The sequence below is a fragment of the Myotis nattereri genome, assembly GCF_964212035.1.
Source record: "Myotis nattereri genome assembly, chromosome: 9".
Classification (NCBI taxonomy): Eukaryota; Metazoa; Chordata; class Mammalia; order Chiroptera; family Vespertilionidae; genus Myotis; species Myotis nattereri.
The window spans coordinates 3,097,943-3,118,487 of record NC_138084.1 but is presented as its reverse complement, the minus strand read 5'-3'; the positions used below and the strand labels follow the sequence as shown (position 1 = coordinate 3,118,487).

The following is a 20,545-nucleotide window of genomic DNA, read 5'->3' as shown; positions in this document are numbered from 1 at the left end:
GTGCTGCACAGATGGCAAGCACTGGCAGTGGTTGGGGTGGAGCCAGCTGCCTGCAGCCGGGGGAAGGGAAGCCCCAATAGGCCCTGATCTCAGGCCAGGCCTAGGGACCCTACCCGAGGGCCCCGGAGAGTGAGAGGGTGCAGGCCATGCTGAGGAACCCCCGAGTGCACGAATTTTCAGGCACTGGGACTCGAGTATTCTATATTCTTGAACAATCAGAAATAAAAATTAAGGAAGTGCAATGTACAATAATGTCTAAAATTATCAACATCTTAGGAATGCACTTAATAAAAGACATCAAATACCTGAACAGTAAAACTTATGAAATATAGCTGAGCAATTCATGAAGACCTGCATGGGTACACACAGTGTTCATGGATAGGAAACAATATTCTTAACATGTCAGTTTCTCCAAATTGGTTAATGGATTTAGTGCAATGCAATCTCAACCAAAGTCCAAATAGGCTTGTTTTATTTTGGGAAGTTTATGAAAAATCTGGTTTCCAAATTTATATTTAACTGCAAAGGACCTACAATAGCCAAAACAATTTTGAAAAATAACAAATTTGGAGGGGCAGTACTACATAACCAACATGTATCACAAAGCTACAGTAGTCAGGACAGTATGGCATTGATGAAAAGATGAACACATAGATGTAAGGAACCGTAGAGTCCAGAAACAGAACTATGTCTATATGGTCACTTGGCTTTTCACAAAGGTGGGTAAGCTCCAGTGCGGGAAGGACACGTTTCAACACATTGTTTTGGAACAACTGGACATATTAAAACACCTCCAGCCCATGATGTACCATATGACTAAATATAAAATCTAAAAACATAAACCTCCTAGAAGAAAACAGGACAGAATCATAGTGTCTTTATGTTTGGCACGGATTTCTTACACGTGGCAAAAAAGTAGGAACTATAGAAGAAAAAGAATGACCAAATGTAAAACTTTTTGTTCTTTAAAAGTCACTGTTATACATCATTTCCCCCACCCTCTCCCTCCTCATTAGTGCTATGGTGCAAATAACCGACCACATTCCAGGAATCAAGTTGGTAATGATCATCACCTGGTCAGAGAGAAGGTGAAAGAAACAGGTTCAGCCGGGGAGGGGGGCAGGGGGGTGGGGAATGTCCGGACCCCACGCTGTATAAGGCCCAAGAAATCATTTGGTCGCATTGCCAAGGCATTAGAGGCAAGTTCATGAAATGTTTGATCAAAGTTAGCAGGTTAATTTTAAAGTTGATAATTTTGTATGGCCCACGAGTGATGTTCTAAGCATCCAAATGGCCCTTGGCAGAAGGAAAGGTTCCCCACCCCTAATCTAGGCTCTCTGTGTCCAAGGACCCATCCGGATGTGCCAAGCCCACCCCTAACTGTAGCCCATCCCCTCGCCTCCCTGCCACTGCCTGCCAGGCCCCCGCCTGTTACCTGCCTCACGAGGCTTTCCCTGTCTCACTCAGGTCGCCTGAGGCACAGCTGCTTCCTGTCCGTCTGGGTTGTGGGCAGCTTCGTCTGCTGAGCAGCAGTGGATGCCGGGTAAACTCTGTTTGGGCAGGAGCCACGGTATCTGCTCCCTCTGGGCTTCCATGATGCCAATGTCCCTCCAGAAGGTCTAGGAGAGAGAAGAGCAGGTATGAGAAGGGAACCCAGCCCTGACCTCTAAAGGTTTGCCAACGACCCAGACACCAGGTGACTGTCTTGTCTGAGCGGCTTGGGACTCCATTGTGAAGCTCCCTTGGGCACCTGTAGAGGCGGAGAGGCCGATGCTGCAGCCAGCGGAGCCGCAGGGGCCAGGCCCAGCGCAGCTGCTCCGTGAGGAAACGTGGGGCTGAAAAGCCTGGCGGCACCTGCTGCAGAGGAAGCAGCTCTGTTCTAAGACACGGTCAAGAGCAAACGCCAAAGGGTGTAGAATCCACGGATCTTCAAGGAGCCGCCAGTACGAGATGGCTAATCAGGTGTCAGGGCTGATCTCCCTACACTTTTAACTCATCACACGTGTGACTGTAAACCCGCTCAGTGGACACCACCACTGTTACCGCTGCCTTCGAAGTGGCTTTTCTCGCCTCCCGCTGTTTGGCTTCTCAACACCCTGCGCCTCATCTTCCTGGGGCCTGGAGGTGCCCGAAGGGGAAAGGTGCCGAGTGGCGCCCCCGCCTCTGTCGCTGCCCTTTGCCTAGAATCTTGACCCTCAAGTCCATGCCGCCTTGGGGCGCACCGACTCCGTCAGGCAGCTCACTTCCCATTTCCTGTAGATGCTCTGCTTGTTCTTGGGGGACGTGTGGGTCTCACACAAGCTGTACGGTCATTGGCAGAAGTGGGAGTTGGTGGGTCTTCTCTATGGGTGGGGGATGGCTCATAACTTTGGCATTTGCTCATGGATTATTTTTTTTTAAATATATTTTATTGATTTTCTACAGAGAGAAAGGGAGAGGGACAGAGAGTTAGAAACATCGATGAGAGAGAAACACCGATCAGCTGCCTCCTGCACACGCTGCACTGGGGATGTGCCCGCAGCCAAGGTACATGCCCTTGACCGGAATCGAACCTGGGACCCTTGAGTTCGCAGGCCGACGCTCTATCCACTGAGCCAAACCGGTTAGGGCTGCTCATGGATTATTAATTCAACTATTTATGATCCCATTAGTCTCACTTATGTCCTTTGTGGATTCTAATTTCCCAGATGTCGGACCTCTCACATGGATTGCGGGGTGAGGAGTGGCAGTCAGGTCCCCAGGGGGATTGGCACCCAGCAGGGAGCAGCCTGAGTTTCCTTAGACTGAGCGCAACTGTGAGTCCTGCCCACCAGGGGGCGCCGTTTCATGCAGAACCTGGGCTCTCCCTGAACACGTGCAGTCTACCGCCCGCCACTAGGCGGCGCCTGGAGGCTTCCTCTCTGGATGCAATGGCCAGAGTGACTCCAAATGGCAGTTTCACTTGGATTTGGACTCCTTCCAAACGATGGGCCAGCTCTTCTCTCCTTTATTTTTAATTCTCACCCGAGGATATTATTTCATTGATTTTTAGAGAGAGTGGAGGAGAGAGGAAAGACAGAGAGAAACATCGATGTGAGAGAAACACATCCATTGGTTGCCTCCTGCAGGAGCCCCAACCAGGTCCCGGGCCAGGGAGAAGCCTGCAACCAAGGTGCATGACCTTGACCAGAATTGAACCCAGGATCCTTTGGTCCCGAGGCTGATGCTCTATCCACTGAGCCAGTCTGGCCAAGCCAGCTCTTCTCTTCTTGACAAAACAGGCCTTTCCATAGCCCTGCCTAGCAGACTTAATGGCTGTCTCTTCCGATGTCACACCCACAGAGCAGCAGAGGAGAAACTGAGGCCGCCAGGAGCCCCGGGAGCTTGAGACACAAATGCCGCTGAGCCGGGGAAGTGTGAGCCTGGAGGGCACAGGCCTGGAGGGGCAGCAGGTGGCCAGCCTGGTGGTGTGGAAGGACAGGAGGAGGCCATGGAGGAGGAGCCGGGAGGGAGGAAGGTGACTCAGAAGTGCCTTCTTGGAGAGGAAGGTCAGGGTCTGCATGGAAGGCTCCTGTCAGGGGATCATCTGACCAAGACCCGGGGCTGAGTCTTATACAGATGCGATCGTTTAATTCCTGTTATTTTCTTGTAAAGACAGAATCGCCTCCAGGTGCTGACACTCAGACAAGTTAACGGCCTCTCTGTAGCTGACTCAGTCCACATGAGCCCCAGGTGGAAGGGGGACCCGCACCTCAAATCCTGATGTTGCTGGGCGTTCCCCTGCCCCCTCCCTGTGGCCCCGGGAAGGCATCAGGGCCCCACAGTGGTGGCTACAGAGACAGGTTTCACGCTGGACCCGGGGAGCCGGGCTCACTTCCCCCTTAAGCGACATGCAAACATCTCCCTGCTACCAAGGCCCCTTCTCTCTGCCACTACCATCCAGTGTCGGAGACCAAGGCTGTCAGGACAGAAACAATGTCCAAAGGAGAGTTAGCGGGAGTGATGTTTCCTTAGAAACACCCCATAAACGCACTTCCATCGGCCGCCACAGGTCAAAGCCCCCGACCCCCATGGGAATCCACATCACCTGGGCTGTGTCCACAGCACACACTGGACCTGGGCTTCATGCCTGCTCGTCCTCCTTTGAAATCCCCCCACTAAACCCACCAAATATTAAACACTAAACCACCAATTTGTCTTCAAATCCACAATGTGATATTGAAGAACAAAGCAGTACAGTCCCCAGTGCGGTGGGAAAAGAGAGTGGCAACACCTGGTTAGAAGTGTGTCCACAAGGATGGAGAGTAGGTGGGGCCCCTGCTGAGACATCACCCTGGGGAGTGAGGGCTGAGCATGGGCTGGGGGAACTCCTGTACAGCGAGCAGATTTCTGTGCAAAGGAGGAATGCAGCGGGGATGGGGGGCTGAGGGGAGTAGAGGGGGCAGGGATTGAGACTGCAACTCAGGAGCCCTCTCCTCCCAGTTCAGAGGTTGATGCTCAACAGCGGAGCCAGGCCGCCCGGGCTGACCTGTGGGAAGGACAGAGGACACTGAGCCCCACAGAGGGATTGAGTTCTGGCAAGAGACGGACGACCAGAGGAAGGAATCACGCTCTGAAGCTCAGACCCCCCACCCCTGGCCCACAGTGTGGGCCCCCCTCTGGAGCTCAGAGCGCAGAGCAAGAAGCCAGAGCATCGCTGGGTGCAGGAGGCTGCGGCAGGCGCTCTGTGGGAGGGGGAGGCGTGTACAGCAGCTCACACGTGTCCCAGGAGCCTCGGGGCCTGGACCTCGGGGCTCAGGGCACAGGGGCAGGGGCAGAGGCAGTAGCGTGGTGCGTGCAGTTGGTCAGGTGGGGCACGTGGCTGATCTGGGCGCCATCAGGGACCTTTCTGTTTTTGATGCTTCTTCTCAAAGCGAAATGCTGTTGATCAATGCGTCTCCTAATGCGCTGGAGGGGGCTGGTGTCCATGTTCTCTATCCATGGGAGTATCATTTATTGGTCCCACAGAGGCCACTGTAGTCATGGCTTCCATCCTCAGGGGCCTAACTGCAAACCTGCCTGTCACATGATTGTGCGGATGCGAAAAGCATGAGCCTTGTCACTCAATTCCATGCACTGTTAAGAGTATGGAACTACCAAGAGCCAGTGTACCCAGTGGTCAGAGTGGGATCATCCAATTATAACTCCGCAGATCCATAAGGGACACACTCAGGGGGCAGACTCAGTGAGCACCAAAGCCCCAGTGAAGCAAGTCTTGCCCCAGAGGGGTGTCTTCAGCACAGAAGTTCTCCCACTGTAGACACAGCTGATTCTCACAGCCAATTGGCCTGAGGTCAAATCCTCCCTGTGTTACCTACAACAATCAAGGCTTAACTACAACAAGACTGTGCACAAAGCCCACAAGGGGGTGCACCAAGAGTGTCCACCCCAGGTAATCGGGGAGGCTGAGCCACCGGGCCCTAGAGGACACCTAGCACAGAAAACCACTTTATCAACACAGGGAAGCATAAAAAATGCCGAGACAAAGAAACAGGACACAAATGACAGGAGGAAAGCAAGCTATTGGATATAGAGTTCAAAACCACACTTCTAAGGTTTTTCAAGAACTTTCTAGAAGCTGCCAATAAATGTAGTGAGATCCTCAAGAAATCTAGCGAGACCCTTGATGTCGTTATAAAGGACCAATTAGAAATTAAGCATACACTGACTGAAATAAAGAATATTATACAGACACCCAACAGCAGACCAGAGGATCGCAAGAATCAAGTCAAAGATTTGAAATGCGAAGAAGCAAAAAACACCCAACCGGAAAAGCAAAATGAAAAAAGAATCCAAAAATACGAAGATAGTGTAAGGAGCCTCTGGGACAGCTTCAAGCGTACCAACATCCGAATTATAGGGGTGCCAGAAGAAGAGAGAGAGCAAGATATTGAAAACCTATTTGAAGAAATAATGACAGGAAACTTCCCTTACATGGTGAAAGAAATAGACTTACAAGTCCAGGAAGCACAGAGAACCCCAAACAAAAGGAATCCAAAGAGGGCCACACCAAGACACATCATCATTAAAATGCCAAGAGCAAAAGACAAAGAGAGAATCTTAAAAGCAGCAAGAGAAAGAAACTCAGTTACCTACAAGGGGATACCCATACGACTGTCAGCTGATTTCTCAACAGAAACTTTGCAGGCCAGAAGGGAGTGGCAAGAAATATTCAAAGTGATGAATACCAAGAACCTACAACCAAGATTACTTTATCCAGCAAAGCTATCATTCAGAATTGAAGGTCAGATAAAGAGCTTCACAGATAAGGAAAAGCTAAAGGAGTTCATCACTGCCAAACCAGTATTATATGAAATGCTGAAAGGTATCCTTTAAGAAGAGGAAGAAGAAGAAAAAGGTAAAGATACAAATTATGAACAACAAACATGCATCTATCAACAAGTGAATCTAAGAATCAAGTGAATAAATAATCTGGTGATTATAATAGAATCAGGGACATAGAAAGAAAATGGACTGACTATTTTTTGGGGGAAAGGAGTGTGGGAGATGCGGGAAGAGACTGGACAAAAATCGTGCACCTATGGATGAGGACAGTGGGTGGGGAGTGAGGGTGGAGGGAGGCGTGGGAACTGGGAGGAGGGGAGTTATGGGGGAAAAAAAGAGGAACCAATGTAATAATCTGAACAATAAAGATTTAATTAAAAAAAGAGTATGGATTAAAATGCCTTGGGATCTATCACTCAACATTATTTTAGTCTAGCCAGCGGTTGAGCATTGACTTATGAACCCCGAGGACACGGTTTGATTCCCGGTCAGGGCACAGACCTAGGTTTCAGGCTCAATACGCAGTGGGGCAGCCGATCAATGATTCTGTCTTATCGTGTTTGTTTCTATTTCTCTCTCCCTCTCCCTTCCTCTCTGAGATCAATAAAAGTATATTAAAATTACTTTGAATGAGTTGTCAGCCACGGCTAAGAGTCCTTCTTTAATTCCATTCAAAGCAAGGACAGGGAGGCCACCGTCATAGAGTTCCACAAACGTCACTGATGCTGCTCGTGGCACGAGAGCTGTACCTGTGGAGTGAATGCCTGCAGGTCTGACATGACCTGTGTGCCTCTGTCATGTAACACGGAACAGGATGTATGTGATGGGGAGGGGCCCATGGGAACCGGTGTCTCCAGAGGCTCCTAGACGGCACAAGCCCATGGGGACATCACGACCCAGAAGTGATGTCTGAGGCGCCTCCATCCCCAGGCACCTGGGGACCAGTTAGAGCCTGAGCGCTGGAGGGGCCCTGGGATCCAAGGGACTCACGTGACCAGTGCCTCCTGCTGAGGACGGGAGTGCAGAGGCCTGAGGGGCTCGGGGACATTACTCCTGTCCGCACCCGCCCCCTCCTGTTCCCTGACTCCAGTTCCCAAGGTGAAGGGTTAGAAAGTCACAATAAGCCTCGCTTAGATGTGACCATTAACCGGTCAATTAAGTGACTGAAAAGTAACCAGCTGGTGGTGCCAGAGAGAAATCCCAATAAAACCAGAGCCAAATTCCGACGCCCATCAGCCCGGAGGGTGAACCAACACTCCTCCTGGCAGAGCCGGTGAGGTCGCCTGATATTGGCCTTGGGGACGAGGCGGTCTGTTCTGTTCGACTCTCACTCACATTTTTCCATTTTGGTGCATAATTGTAATGGCTGACGCTGGCTGCCAGGGACAGCGCCGCCCATTTGTCCTGGGTGAACCCACTTGTCCTAACGCACATCTGTGCTGTCCCCTTATTTCCAGACGAGGACACGGAGGCAGAGGGCTCAGCGCCTGCTGGGACCCCACCGGCGGGAAGCTCCAGAGCTGAGCTTGAACCCGGGTCTGGCCCTGACGATGGGCTCTTGCTCTCAACCCACTGAGGGCAACGTCCCACATTTGAAAGAGAGACCCAAACGGCCTCCAGGTTCTCAACAATGTGTGACGCTGCCGGTTAGGCTCTGATCGGGGGGTGAACCTGCAGAGTGACACCCGAAGAGTGGACTTTTTTTATTATTATTTTTTTTTATTGCTTAAAGTATTACAAAGAGTATTACATATGTCTCCTCCCGCCCCCCCTCCGCCCTTGACAATCCCCTGGCCTCCCCTACCCCCCAGTGTCTTATGTCCATTGGTTATGCTTATATGCATGCATACAAGTCCTTTGGTTGATCTCTTACCCACCCCCCTCCAGCCCTCCCACCCTCCCCGGCCTTCCTGCGATAGTTTGACAGTCTGTTCGAGGCAGCTCTGCCTCTGTATCTATTTTTGTTTATAATAGTCTTTATTAACCAGAAATGAGTAAGATCATGTGGTATTTTTCCTTCATTGACTGGCTTATTTCACTTAGCATAATGCTCTCCAGTTCCATCCATGCTGTTGCAAATGGTAAGAATTCCTTCTTTTTTACAGCAGCATAGTATTCCATCGTGTAGATGTACCACAGTTTTCTAATCCATTCACCTACAGATGAGCACTTAGGCTGTTTCCAGATCTTAGCTATGGTGAATTGTGCTGCTATGAACATAGGGGTGCATATATCCTTTCTGATTGGTGTTTCTGGTTTCTTGGGATGTATTCCTAGAAGTGGGATCACAGGGTCAAATGGGAGTTCCATTTTCAGTTTTTTGAGGAAACTCCATACTGTCTTCCATAGAGGCTGCACCATTCTGCATTCCCACCAGCAGTGCACAAGGGTTCCTTTTTCTCCACATCCTCTCCAGCACTTGTCGTTTGTTGATTTGTTGATGATAGCCATTCTGACAGGTGTGAGATGGTACCTCATTGTTGTTTTGATTTGCATCTCTCAGATGATTAGTGACTTTGAGCATGTTTTCATGTCTCTTGGCTTTCTGAATGTCCTCTTTTGAAAGGTGTCTATTTAGATCCTTTGCCCATTTTTTTATTGGATTGTTTATCTTCCTTTTGTTAAGTTGTATGAGTTCCCTGTAAATTTTGGAGATTAGGCTCTTATCAGATATGACATTGGCAAATATGTTTTCACACGCAGTGGGTTTTCTTCTTGTTTTGTTGATGGTTTCTTTTGCTGTGCAGAAGCTTTTTATTTTGATGTAGTTCCATTTGTTCATTTTTTCTTTAGTTTCAAGTGCCCTAGGAGCTGTATCGGTGAAGAAATTGCTTTGGCATATGTCTGAGATTGTGTTGCCTTTGGATTCTTCTAGTATTTGTATGGTTTCCCGTCGTATATTTAAGTCCTTTATCCATTTTGAGTTTATTTTTTGTGTATGGTGTAAGTTGGTGGTCTATTTTCATTTTCTTGCATATATCTGTCCAATTTTCCCAACACCATTTATTGAAGAGACTATCTTGACTCCATTGTATGTTCTTGCCTCCTTTGTCAAATATTAATTGAGCGTATTGGTTGGGGCTGATTTCTGGGCTCTCTATTCTAGTCCATTGATCTATATGTCTGTTCTTGTGCCAGTACCAGGCATTTTTGAGAACAGTGGCTTTGTAATACAGCATGATATCTGGTATTGAGATCCCACCTGCTTTGTTCTTTCTCAGGATCGCTGCAGCTATTCGGGGTCGTTTTTTATTCCAGATGAATTTTTGGAGAGTACGTTCTAGGTCTGTGAAATATGCCGTTGGTATTTTAATGGGAAGTGCGTTGAATTTATAGATTGCTTTGGGCAGTATGGACATTTTAATGATGTTAATTCTACCAATCCAAGAACATGGTATGTTCTTCCATCTGTTTATATCTTCCTCTATCTCTTTTTTCAACGTCCTGTAGTTTTCTGAGTAGAGGTCTTTTACCACTTTAGTTAAGTTTATTCCTAGGTAGCTTAATTTTTTTGTTGCGATGGTAAATGGGATTGTTTTTTTAGTCTCGAAGAGGGGACTGTAAATGCTCCAATGTTCCCTCAGGGCAAGGTGTGTGCATGGTGTTCTTAGATCCCTGGTCCCGTCGCTGAGGAAATGTTGGTGATTTCATCCTTAGGGTTTGCCTGCTTCACGTGTGTGGACGTCAGTGTGTTTTTGTTGCTGCTACAGTTCCTGTCGCCAAGGGGCCACTGTTTCTGTTAGGTCCATGGTGACAGGTTTGCAGGAAGGATTGCTGTCCCCGGGCTGATCCTGAATTCAGCTACAGCATCAACTTTCATCCGTTCTCACTGCGTTTCTCACTAGAGTATCTTAGATTTCTCTGATGTTTGATTAATTATCTACATACTAGTGGCCCGGTGCATGAAATTCCTGTACATTAAAGGGGAATTAATTAAAGGGAATATTTTAATATTGCTATTTGCTCGTTCTCTATAATAGAAGTTTCAGAGGTGAAAGAAAATTAGAAAAATGTATATGAAAATCTCCCTCCTGTCAGAGTCTGGGGCAGGCTGCGGGACCCAGAGTCTAGTCCCCGCCCACCCACGCCTGCCTGGAAATTTCGTGAGACCCAGACCCGGCAGGCCCCACCCTCATCAAGTCCCCCAGGGCGAGTAGCTCAGCCTCAGGTCCCCCAGCCTGGGGCCGGTTGCAGGGTGCAGCCTCAGGTCTTCTGTCAAGCCCTGCTGGAGGAGGGGGCACAGCCTCAGGCCACCATCAAGCCCTACTGGGGCATAGGATCAGGTCCCTCGTCAAGCACTGCCAGGTGCGGGGAGCAACCTCAGTTCCCCCTGCCCGACACCTGTCAGAATCCTGTCTGTGCTGTGTGGTCTCAAGCCCGCTGCCCGTCACCTGCTTCCCACAGCCTGTCTCCGAGTCGGGCGGCCTCCCTGTGCCCATGGAGCAGCGGCCCACGGTCGGCTCAGGTGGGGGACCAGCCCTGTGGGCGCTTCTCCTGTGGAGCCTGGTGACCACAGGGACCACCCCTGAACCGACAAGTGAAAGCGTCATCAGGACACGTGGGCGTTGCTGGACCTGAAGTTGTGGGCATGGCTTTCCACAGGCGCTCCAGAAGGAAGGGGGCAGTGGGAGGGTGGGCCTCCTCTTGGCACTGTTTTCTCCAAGGAGGCGGACACCACGGACTGACTCCCTCCACTGCCCTAAGCAGCCCTAGCACAGCGGGCACCATTTTACCCTGAGGGTGCAGCCCAGCCACACTGAGAGCTCGTTCACTCGGGGTCACGATCTCCCGCAGGGACGTGTGCTGACCCCTTCTAGTGCCAGGCCCTGGGCTGAGGGAAGGAGCAACGGGGACCCTGCCCGCACTGAAGGAGCTGAATCCCAGGGGCTCCCCCCCACCGTCAGGGCACACACTTGTGACCCTCCTGCCTCGGGCGGGGCCGAGGGAGCCGTGCCCAGTGCCAGCAAGTCCCGCTCTGACCAAGTCCCCGGGCTGTGACGCTGATGGATGGCATCAGCCGACCGTGAGGAAGGGTGGCTGGAAGCCAGGCCTTGTGACCTGCCCGTCCCCTGTGGCAGGACCAGTGAGGCTCCCTGGGTACAAATAGCCCTGGGCTCCCAGGCTGCTCAGTCCAGCTCCTTAGCGCTCACGGTTTGCTCAGCTGATCTCTCAGCCGCAGGAACCATGAAGCTGGCCCTGTCTCTGCTGCTGGTCACTCTGGCCCTTTGCTGCTCTGACGGTGAGTGTCACGTTCACTCAGACACCATCACCCGGGAAGGGCCCCTCTTGGTCCAGGTGACTTACATGGGGAGGGGGGACGGTCAGAATCTAACCTTTCCCGCGCCCTCTGGACCAGCCCCCACAGCCCAGCACTCGGGGTGTCCGATCCCGGGGCTCTGGAACTTCCACAGAAACCCCCGCAGCCAGTGTGGGCGGTCCCGTGGGAGGCCCCACTGCTGCCTGGTCTTGTCCCAGAAGCAGCAGGACGGAGTCACCTTCTCGTGAGCCAGGGTCCTGCCCCTGCAGCGCTGTGGCCTGGAGCACAGGCTGCATCTCCCAGGCCTCCCCTCCCCGCATCCCAGCGCCCAGGAGAGCAGCTGGGGCGATGGCGGAGAGGAGGGGGTTCGAGGCCGCCCTGGTCTCACCGCCGTCTCCCCAGGGTCTCTTAGGAGCCAGGTGAGCCCAAGGCTGTTGGACTCCTAGGTTCAGACTCAGAGAACATTCCAGCAGGAGAGGGCTCCGTTCAAGAGGAGCAGTGCCGCCTGCGGCTCAGAGTGGCCAGTGTCCACGTGGCTCTGAGACCCAGAGGCGCTCAGGCGCCCACAGGCCCGCCCCTCCCCCAGGGGCCCAGCCAGGACGTGCAGAGCCAGTGGGAGCGCTGGGGCCGCCACTGCCCTTTTCCCGGTGAAGGTGGCCAGTGGCCTGCAATGCTTGGCGGGTCCTCACGCCCTCGGGGCTGAGCCAAGTCCTTTGGAGCCTCTTCCATCTGACTTACTGAACCCCGTCCTCTCTCCCCACGTGACCTCTGACCTGACCCTCCACCTCCCTGCAGAGCGGCTGTCTCCCAGGTGGGAGGGGCCTGGTGGGCGCAGTCCCAGCTGCAGGAGCTGGCAGAGGCCTGAGGGTGGGATGGAGGATCCAGACCCGGAAATGGTTCCTGCAGGTCTCAGCACAACCCACTGGGTGGAAAGTCAGCCCAGTGCCTGCGCCCCCTCTAGGGGGTTCTGTCTTCAGGGCGGAACCAAAGAGCCAGTGGTGGTCTGGCCTCAGCGTCAGGTGTGACACTCACAGACTTCCTCGGTGAAGCCTGAGCCCTCTCCCTCCCATGACATGATCCCAGTGTTAGACTGAGCCTCCAAGGGCATCCTCCATCCCTTAGGAGCGTTCCTCCCTCCTCTCCGCATTTACTGTCTCCCTCTGGGCCCCCAGCCAGGACCTCACCCTACATTTCCCTGGAAAGACTGAGGGCTAACAGCTCCCTCCCCCAGAAGCCAGACAAAGGCAGGTGAGGCTCTACTGAGGGGCAAAGCTGAGTCCTTGAAATCCAGGGACAGTGACTGGGGCAAAGCAGGGGACTCTTGGGAAGGCCTGGGTGTACTTGGTGAAGGGAAGACTGACCAGGGTGGTCACCTGTGCTCCATCCGGGCTCCGCTGCGTGCTCTGTGATTCGGCGCCAGTGAGGACTTGGGGGAGATGCATTGTCCTGGGCACAAGTATGGGAGGAGACCATAAGTCCCTGGGGTTCCTGTCTAGATCTGAGGTCAGGGAGCCGTGGGGAAAAGTGACTTTCCTACATCCAATGTGTTTCTTTTTCTTCTCCAGCAAATGCCAAAACCTGTCCAGCCCTTCACAATGAAGCGAGAGCCTTCCTGTTGGACATTAAACCGCTCTTTTATTCCATCCTCAAGACGTTTCCGGCACCTGAACCCGCCTACGAGTCCACGATGGCTGTGAAGTATTGCGTAGATCGGATGTCCTTTAGCAACAGACACAAAATTTACGACATTGTGGTAACTCCCTTCTCCTTGTGCATAGAGGCTACTTGCTCAGCTGCATGGCCAGGCGGGGGGAGGGCGCTGCTCTGGGGGGCACAGGTGGGGGCACCGGTCCCTCTGCTCACCTCTGAGAGAGGGGCCCGTGGCCAAGGGTGAATGGTGACCCGACACCCGCTGGGCCAGACTCAGGGTGCACAGCCTCTGCAGGCCCCTCCCTGGGCTCCGGGTTTCCCACGGGTCCTGAGGGGGGACAGCCAGGGCCCAGGCGGTGATGGTGAAGGGCCAGACCCTGCTGCCTCCCTGCCTGGGAGCCTTCTGGAGGGCGAGGTCCCTCACTGGGGGCAGGAGGCCCTGTCCCTGGGGAACGCCATGGGGTGGGAGTGCAGGGGGAGACAGGGGAGGCAGGGAGCTGGCCCCGCCCCGTGACGGGGGAGGCAGACGAGGCTCTGGCAGCTTTTGCACAGCCAGGCCCAGTCCCTGTCCCCTCCCCCTCTCCCTCCTCAGCCATCAGGCCAGAGGGCAGGGCCCCTCCCAGTCTGTCCTCTGCAGCCACAGGTGGAGCTGACCGCCTCCCTGTCTCTCTGAGGAAATCAGACATTGGGGGGAGGGGTGTGTCTCAGCTCCTCCACCCCTGAACCAGGTCGGGCTTTCAGCAGGAGTCCCCACGAGCAGGGCCTCAGTGTGGACATGTCAGTGCGCCACCAGGTTGCACGTACCCCCCCCCCTCCCCCACCCCCGCCCGGGGCTGCAGATCTCCGCAGGCAGCTCCTCCCATGGCCCCTCCCGTTTGGCCTCCCCCCTGATCCCCGTCCTGCTCCATCAGGCACCCGAGTCCACTCCTGGGCTCCTCGGCATCGTCTGCGTCCCGCCATGGCCAAGGCTCTTCCCTGAGGTGTCAGCTGCTGGGCCTGCACCAGGACCATTGAATCCCCACCTGCACCCTGTCCGCCCGCCGCCCCGCTGGCCTGTGCTGGTTGCAATGCTTCACGTCTTGGTTGTGAGCACACGCTGTGCCTGTGGCATCTCCAGGGCAGTGGGACTGACAGCCCTTTTTCTCTGTGTCTATTTCAGGAGGCTATAGTGGACAAGTGCAACGAATAGATTCCACAAACCCCACCTACGAGGGCCCCTGCTTTCAAGGATGCCCTGACCTTCCCTGGAAAATGTAGAGGTTTCAACGTCTTGCTTCAATAAATCACTTGCCCTGCACATCCCGCTTGTCTTGTTTTATCCCAGTCTCTGGCCATGGGTGGGGGCATCATGAGGGGCCTTGGGTGGTGACAACAGAGCATCACGCTGACCGGATGGGCAGTGACCTGGCGCCTGAGGGCACGGATCACAGAGGGAATGTTGGCTCAGGGCCCGGCCCGCGTCTCTGCACAGGCCTCCCAGGCCCAGGCCCTGCATGAGCCACCCAGGCTCCCGCACCTCCATCCCCGAGGGGCCCGCTCAGCCAGCCACACACCTGAGAGCTCAGACTCCTTTCCAGCGGCTGCTGCCAGGCCCGCCGCGCACTGGGTCAGGGCAGTCTGTCCCAGGGGCCAGGACAGAAGGATGCGGTCTGTCACTCTCTGCCCAGACCCCAGGGTGCGGAGGCCCTGCTGGCTGTGCAAGTCCTGGGGGAAGCTCTTCCTGGCGGCTTCCCGCGGGGAGGCGGATGCAGTCCCTGTCTGGCTGCATGGGCTCCAGTGCCCCTGAGCTGCCATTGCCCCTCCTTCCTGTGGAACCTCTGCTCCTCCTCCCCCACATGTGGGTGGCAGAGAGCAGCCCCAGGGAATCCAGGGTGTCGCCCACACTCAGAATCCGTACCTTTATGGCAGCTGCCAAGTCCCCACAGAGAAGAAAGGGAAGTCCGGGGCTTAGGGCATGGAACGTTTGGGGCTTATGGCCCCACTGCAGCTCATCTGACTCCTGATACCTGTGAGCCACCCCGTTTCCCTGCACGGCCCCCCTCCCTCGCACAGCCTGTCCTTTCCATCTGCACAGCCATCGTCATCGTCCTGCCCTCGTCCCTCCCGGCTTGTGCCCAAGGCTCCTACCCGGTCCCCTGGGGTCGGAGCTGCCCTCCCTGCAATGCGCCTGCGCGTCCACCCCACAGTGACCTCCCACAGGAGGGGAACCGGCCCTTCTTCTGCACCTGAGAGCCTAGGCCATGGTCCCCATGTTTCCAGGAAGAGGACGTCTCATTAGTCCTCAGCGTCTCCCATGACGAAGGGCACATGCTGCCCACATGACTGAGAGCATAGCCGATGGTGCCATGTTATCAGCGATGCCCCTGCGGCCACAGTGAGTGTGTGTGTGTCTCATCGGGAAACACGCACACTCAGTTGCCTCTTTTCTGAAGCACAGGTGTGCTCAGTCTACAGCCTGTGCTCGGTGGACGCAGGATTCTTGAGCTCTTGCCACAGCTTGAGAGACACAGGTTGGGGTCCTGCCGGGAGGGCCAAGGCCCCGCTGGTGCTGCTCACAGGGCCTCGCACTGAAGCATCCATCTTATATAAAAACTGCTGTTTGAAATTTTAACCCTGCTACTTTGGCTTCTGTAAATGCTTGCTTGCTTAAATAATAAGGAAAGTAAGACTACTCCCATTCCTGAGAGGCCATAAACTATGCCCCAGACAGAGTTGTCAGTGCTGACACCTGGCCAGGCCTTGAGATATGGTGTCATGGCCCCTTCCCAGCATGCAGGCCTTCTTTCTCAGAAGGCCCGGAAGTCTCATTCCAAATTTGGGAGACAAAGGACTGGAAAAAGTAGAAATGAAGAGAGTTTCCTCCATGTTGGGAGGCCTAGAATTTGAAAGACATTTTTTGCTTTTTCTGGGCCTGCACAGAATTGAATAATAAAACGTAACTCCCTTTCTCTAAGCGGGGCTTGTTTTCTCTCAGGTCTTCTGGAACATTAAGGGTTCCCTGACCGAGAGAAGGCCAAACATGCTGGCCTTTTGGCCTCCAGGGAGTGGACCGGGTTTGGGGTCCAGGGGAGCCAGACAGACAGACCTCCGGGAGGCGCCACTCTGCTGATCTAGCAGAATTGAACTGGGTACTCTGGGCACTCCTCGACCTCAGCCCAGGACCCGGCCAGCATCTGGAGAGAGTGGACAGACACTTCTGGACCTGTCAACAGAAACGGTAAGGTAGGGCCCCTATCAGTCAAGCCCACTCCCAGTGAGTGGAAGGGTGCTTGATCACCTCCCTGGAGGTCATGTGACTTCCTCAGGCAAATTAATCGGGAATCAGGTGGACTGTTTAAACTCTGAGTAAACATCTGGTAGAAGTGAAAACTCAGAGTATCTGGTGTATGAACGTAAGTGTGAGAGTCTGTGTGAAGAGAAAGCTGCTTTGTGCCGTCTGGCTGTACACATGAGAGTATTTGTTTTATCTTTCTGCTGTTCAATTTGTTTAAAGATAGGGCAAACCCCGCTTTAGGGGGAAGACAGTAGAGAACTTTTAATTGATTTTCCCTGATGTGCAATTTGGCTGTGTTAGGTTAAGATTTCAGAAGTCTAAGGTTAATTAAAGGTATACAATTTGTGAAGGTTGCAACCCAGAGATGTTTAAAGAAAGACTTATTGGGTTAAGATTAGTACATTTTCTCATGGCCTGTGTAGGGTGAGGGAGAGGGACTGCCGGATTTTTATCATGTGGTCCCGAGACCTGTGACCTGCCTGCCCTTCCTGATAGGTGCACAGTGGATCTCTGTTGGGGACAGCATCCGCTCTGATTGGGGAGGAAGAGAGCTGAAAACTGCTCGGGAGCGGGTGTGAGATGGGGTGGTGGTGGGATTCGCTGGATAGGGTGATAGGCTCTCAGTCTGCTGAGATGGAGGAGCCCGAGGCTAGGGGGTATGGGGATGGTCAGAGAGATCACAAGTGGTAAAGGAGGAGAAGGATTTGAGCCTCTGGGGCTTAGAGTAAAGAAGGCAAAGTCTAGGAGGGAGAGGAGCTCAGAGTAAATAGTTAATGCAGAAAAGTGGGGGGTGTCGGCAGGGAGAGCAGGGAGAGATGGGTTTTTGTTGTTTTTTACTTGTCTGAACTATGCTGGACTCAAGGCTGCAAGCTGATACTAAGCACAAGTTTTTCTCTGCCACATTTTGTTCTCTTTAACCCTTCCAATACTAAATCAGACCAATACAATATACTTGAACTTACATAGGAAAAATATAGCAGTTTTTACTAGACAAATTTTAATTTACCTGCTCTTAGTAATTTAAGAAATACTGGCTGTTTACTTTTTAGTAATCATTAAAGGATTGATGTTTCTAAGAATATGGAATTACTGAGTAGAAGGTCTGAGGCATGGTTATGCATTTTTAAAGGACATAGAAAAAGGTATAAAGGCTAATTTAGACGTGTAAAATTTATAAAGGTTGGGTATGTAATAAGAAGGAGAAAAGAAATGTTAAAGGAAATTAATCAAATATTACAGGCCAGTAAGCCAGGAAGAGTAAATAATTGACATTCTGCCTCCCTAAACAGAGGGTAAATAGTTATGCCAAAGTCCTTCAGGGGGACTGATAAAAGAAATCCAACAGTTACTGTTTTGTTATAACCCTTGAGAGTCCATAAAAAGAACTTGCAAGGAAAGTCAGAAGATCTTAAAGCAGGTCAGTATATTTTTCTCCTTATACAATTCCTCCGAAATTTGGCAATGCTTAATAAATCATGGCAATACATTTCTTTGCATAAATTCAATAAGGCCGGTTTTCAATAGTGGTTTTATTGACCGAAAACTTTGACTGGAGTATCATGTTTTAAAGAGCCCTGTCTGAACTCTGAAGACTTGAAGCCAATAAGAGTGCCATGGAGAAAGCCTGGTATCCTGCTTGGTAGCCCTGAAAATAGCTGGTGTTGGAGTATCAGGCCCATGCCCTAACATCACTGGCGGTTGGTCATAGTAGAAGGGAAGCAATAAGGGCACCTCTGCGTCCCTGCAGAACCCCCATGCACTCTGGGTCACGACGAGTAGTAGGGTTGCTGAGAAGGGCCTTAACACAAGGACAATGGGCCCGGGTAGAGCCACTGCAGGTGAGGAATTCACCTAACTCAGCAGATACTGCAGGCAGGCCTGATGGCAGCTGGATGGCTTGGCTTCCTGGCCCTACAGGGCACATTAACATTCAATCATGAAATTCTGGCAAAGGTAGTCAGTTGCCATTCTTGTGTTTATGCAAAGAATCAGGCCAAATTAAATACAGTAAATAAATTAGTCTTTTAATAAACAGAAGGATACTTTTAAGGAGGAAAATCTCTATTTCAATAAAGGTTATTAAAACTGAAATGTTTTCTTTGCCTTCCACCAGACCATTTGTTGCAGTTTGTCTCTGCCAGGTCACAAGCCCACCTCCTTCTGGGCCCAGGCCTCATAGTCCCTCTGATAGACAGCAAGGATCTCTTGGCTCTGAGAGCAACCTCTGACCCACCTCATCAGGAAGTAATTGCAGAAGAAATCCAACATCCATTATCCCTGGAAGAATTCAGAGCCAGGATCCTTGAGGGAATACAGGAGGCAGTTAGACAGACATGAGCAGAGCAAGGACGATGGGCCGACTGGCACTGTCAGACGTAACTACGTCTTTCCACCTCTATGTATGTAAGACAAGGGTACTCCCCAGAAGCAAGAGGGAACTAGGCTGTAGATAAAACCGCTCAGGAGGCTGCCCTAAAACCAATGGGGCCTCTACAGATTCTAGTGACCCTTCCAGACCCTGACCTACTCACCTCACCAGCTTACAAGGAAACCCAATCTAGAAAAGCTGAAATCCATAACCAGTCTTTACTCGAGTCCTTACAGGCTTTACAGTCCATCCAGAACGCAGTCTGGAAGCATGTTCGAGATGCTCTGCCTATACCAACTTCTGATCCAGTTCATCCCTTCCAACCTGCTGACTCTATTTGGGAAAAGACGTTTGCCACCCAAGGACTGACTACAACCTGGAAAGGATCACCCCCACGACCGTCAAGGTCGACAGGATCCTGATGTGGCTTCATCACACCCGGCTTAAGACAGCCCAGGCAAAATAGAGAGCCCAGGACTCTTCGGACCCTCTGATGATTGCTCCTGTCCCTCATTACAGGCCCTTATCTTATAAACAGGCCCACTGACTTTTTTTGAAAATATTTAATTCTATTAAGCTTGTAGTCCTCAGGGGTCAATACAACTCCCTCCCAACAATGACCCAAAAGAGTCAATGATTTTACCCATGTACATAAAACCAGTAGGGAATGAAGCACCCCTCTTATATAAAAACTGCCGTTTGAAATTTTAACCCTGCTATTTTGGCTTCTGGACATGCTTGCTTGCTTAAATAATAAGGAAAATAAAACTACTCCCATTCCTGAGAGGCCATAAACTATGCCCCAGACAGAGTTGTCAGTGGTGACACCTGGCCAGGCCTTGAGATATGGTGTCATGGCCCCTTCCCAGCATGCAGGCCTTCTTTCTCAGAAGGCCCCGGATGTCTCATTCCAAATTTGGGAGACAAAGGACTGGAAAAAGTATAAATAGAGTTTCCTCCATGTTTGCAGGCCCAGAATTTGAAAGACACATTTTTCTCTGGGCCTGCACAGAATAGAATAATAAAATAGAACTCCCTTTCTCTAAGCGTGGCTTGGTTTTTCTCTGGTCTTCTGCAACAGCATGACCCATCCGTTCACCCTCTGACCATTTCCCTGCTCAGTCTGGATCTGTGCTCAGATCTATATGCCACTCATGCAGGCAGTATGTTGGGTCACACCCCTGCACGTGGACATGTCAGGGTCCCTCTGCCTCCACATTGCTCCCTGCACAGGACAGGTGACCATCTCCTTGGTCAGGCCCATTTCACGTCTCCTCTCTGGCAGCCCTCTCTCACTCTCATCCCTAAAATAAACCTTTGTACACAGACACACAATTACATTCAGCGACAATCACAGAGATACACATATTTACACACACACACAGACCTCCCCGCAAGACATGCATAGCAAGACTCATGTGTGTGTTTTCTTGTGTGCACGCACGCACACACACACACACACACTCACACAAACAGACATGCAAACAGGCAGACATGCACACAGGGAGACATATGTACATACACAGACATGCACACAGAGAGAGATGCACACAGGCAGACATGCACACAGGCAGACATATTCATACAGACATACAAACAGATAGCAAGCATACGGACAGACATATACAGACAGATATATGCACAAAGACACACAGACATATACACAGACAGACATATACGCAGAAACAGACAT

At 51.9% G+C, this 20,545-nt stretch overlaps 1 protein-coding gene across 1 annotated transcript; it reads left to right on the top strand.

The window, feature by feature from the left end:
- Positions 1–11,487: 11,487 nt before the first annotated feature.
- Positions 11,488–14,399, top strand: LOC308524729 (secretoglobin family 1D member 2-like; the record flags this gene model as incomplete). The annotated part of the gene is made up of 3 exons (XM_081099282.1): positions 11,488–11,542; positions 13,126–13,313; positions 14,370–14,399. 3 exons carry the CDS (start codon positions 11,488–11,490, stop codon positions 14,397–14,399), a joined length of 273 nt encoding a protein of 90 aa, XP_080955408.1.
- Positions 14,400–20,545: the final 6,146 nt, after the last annotated feature.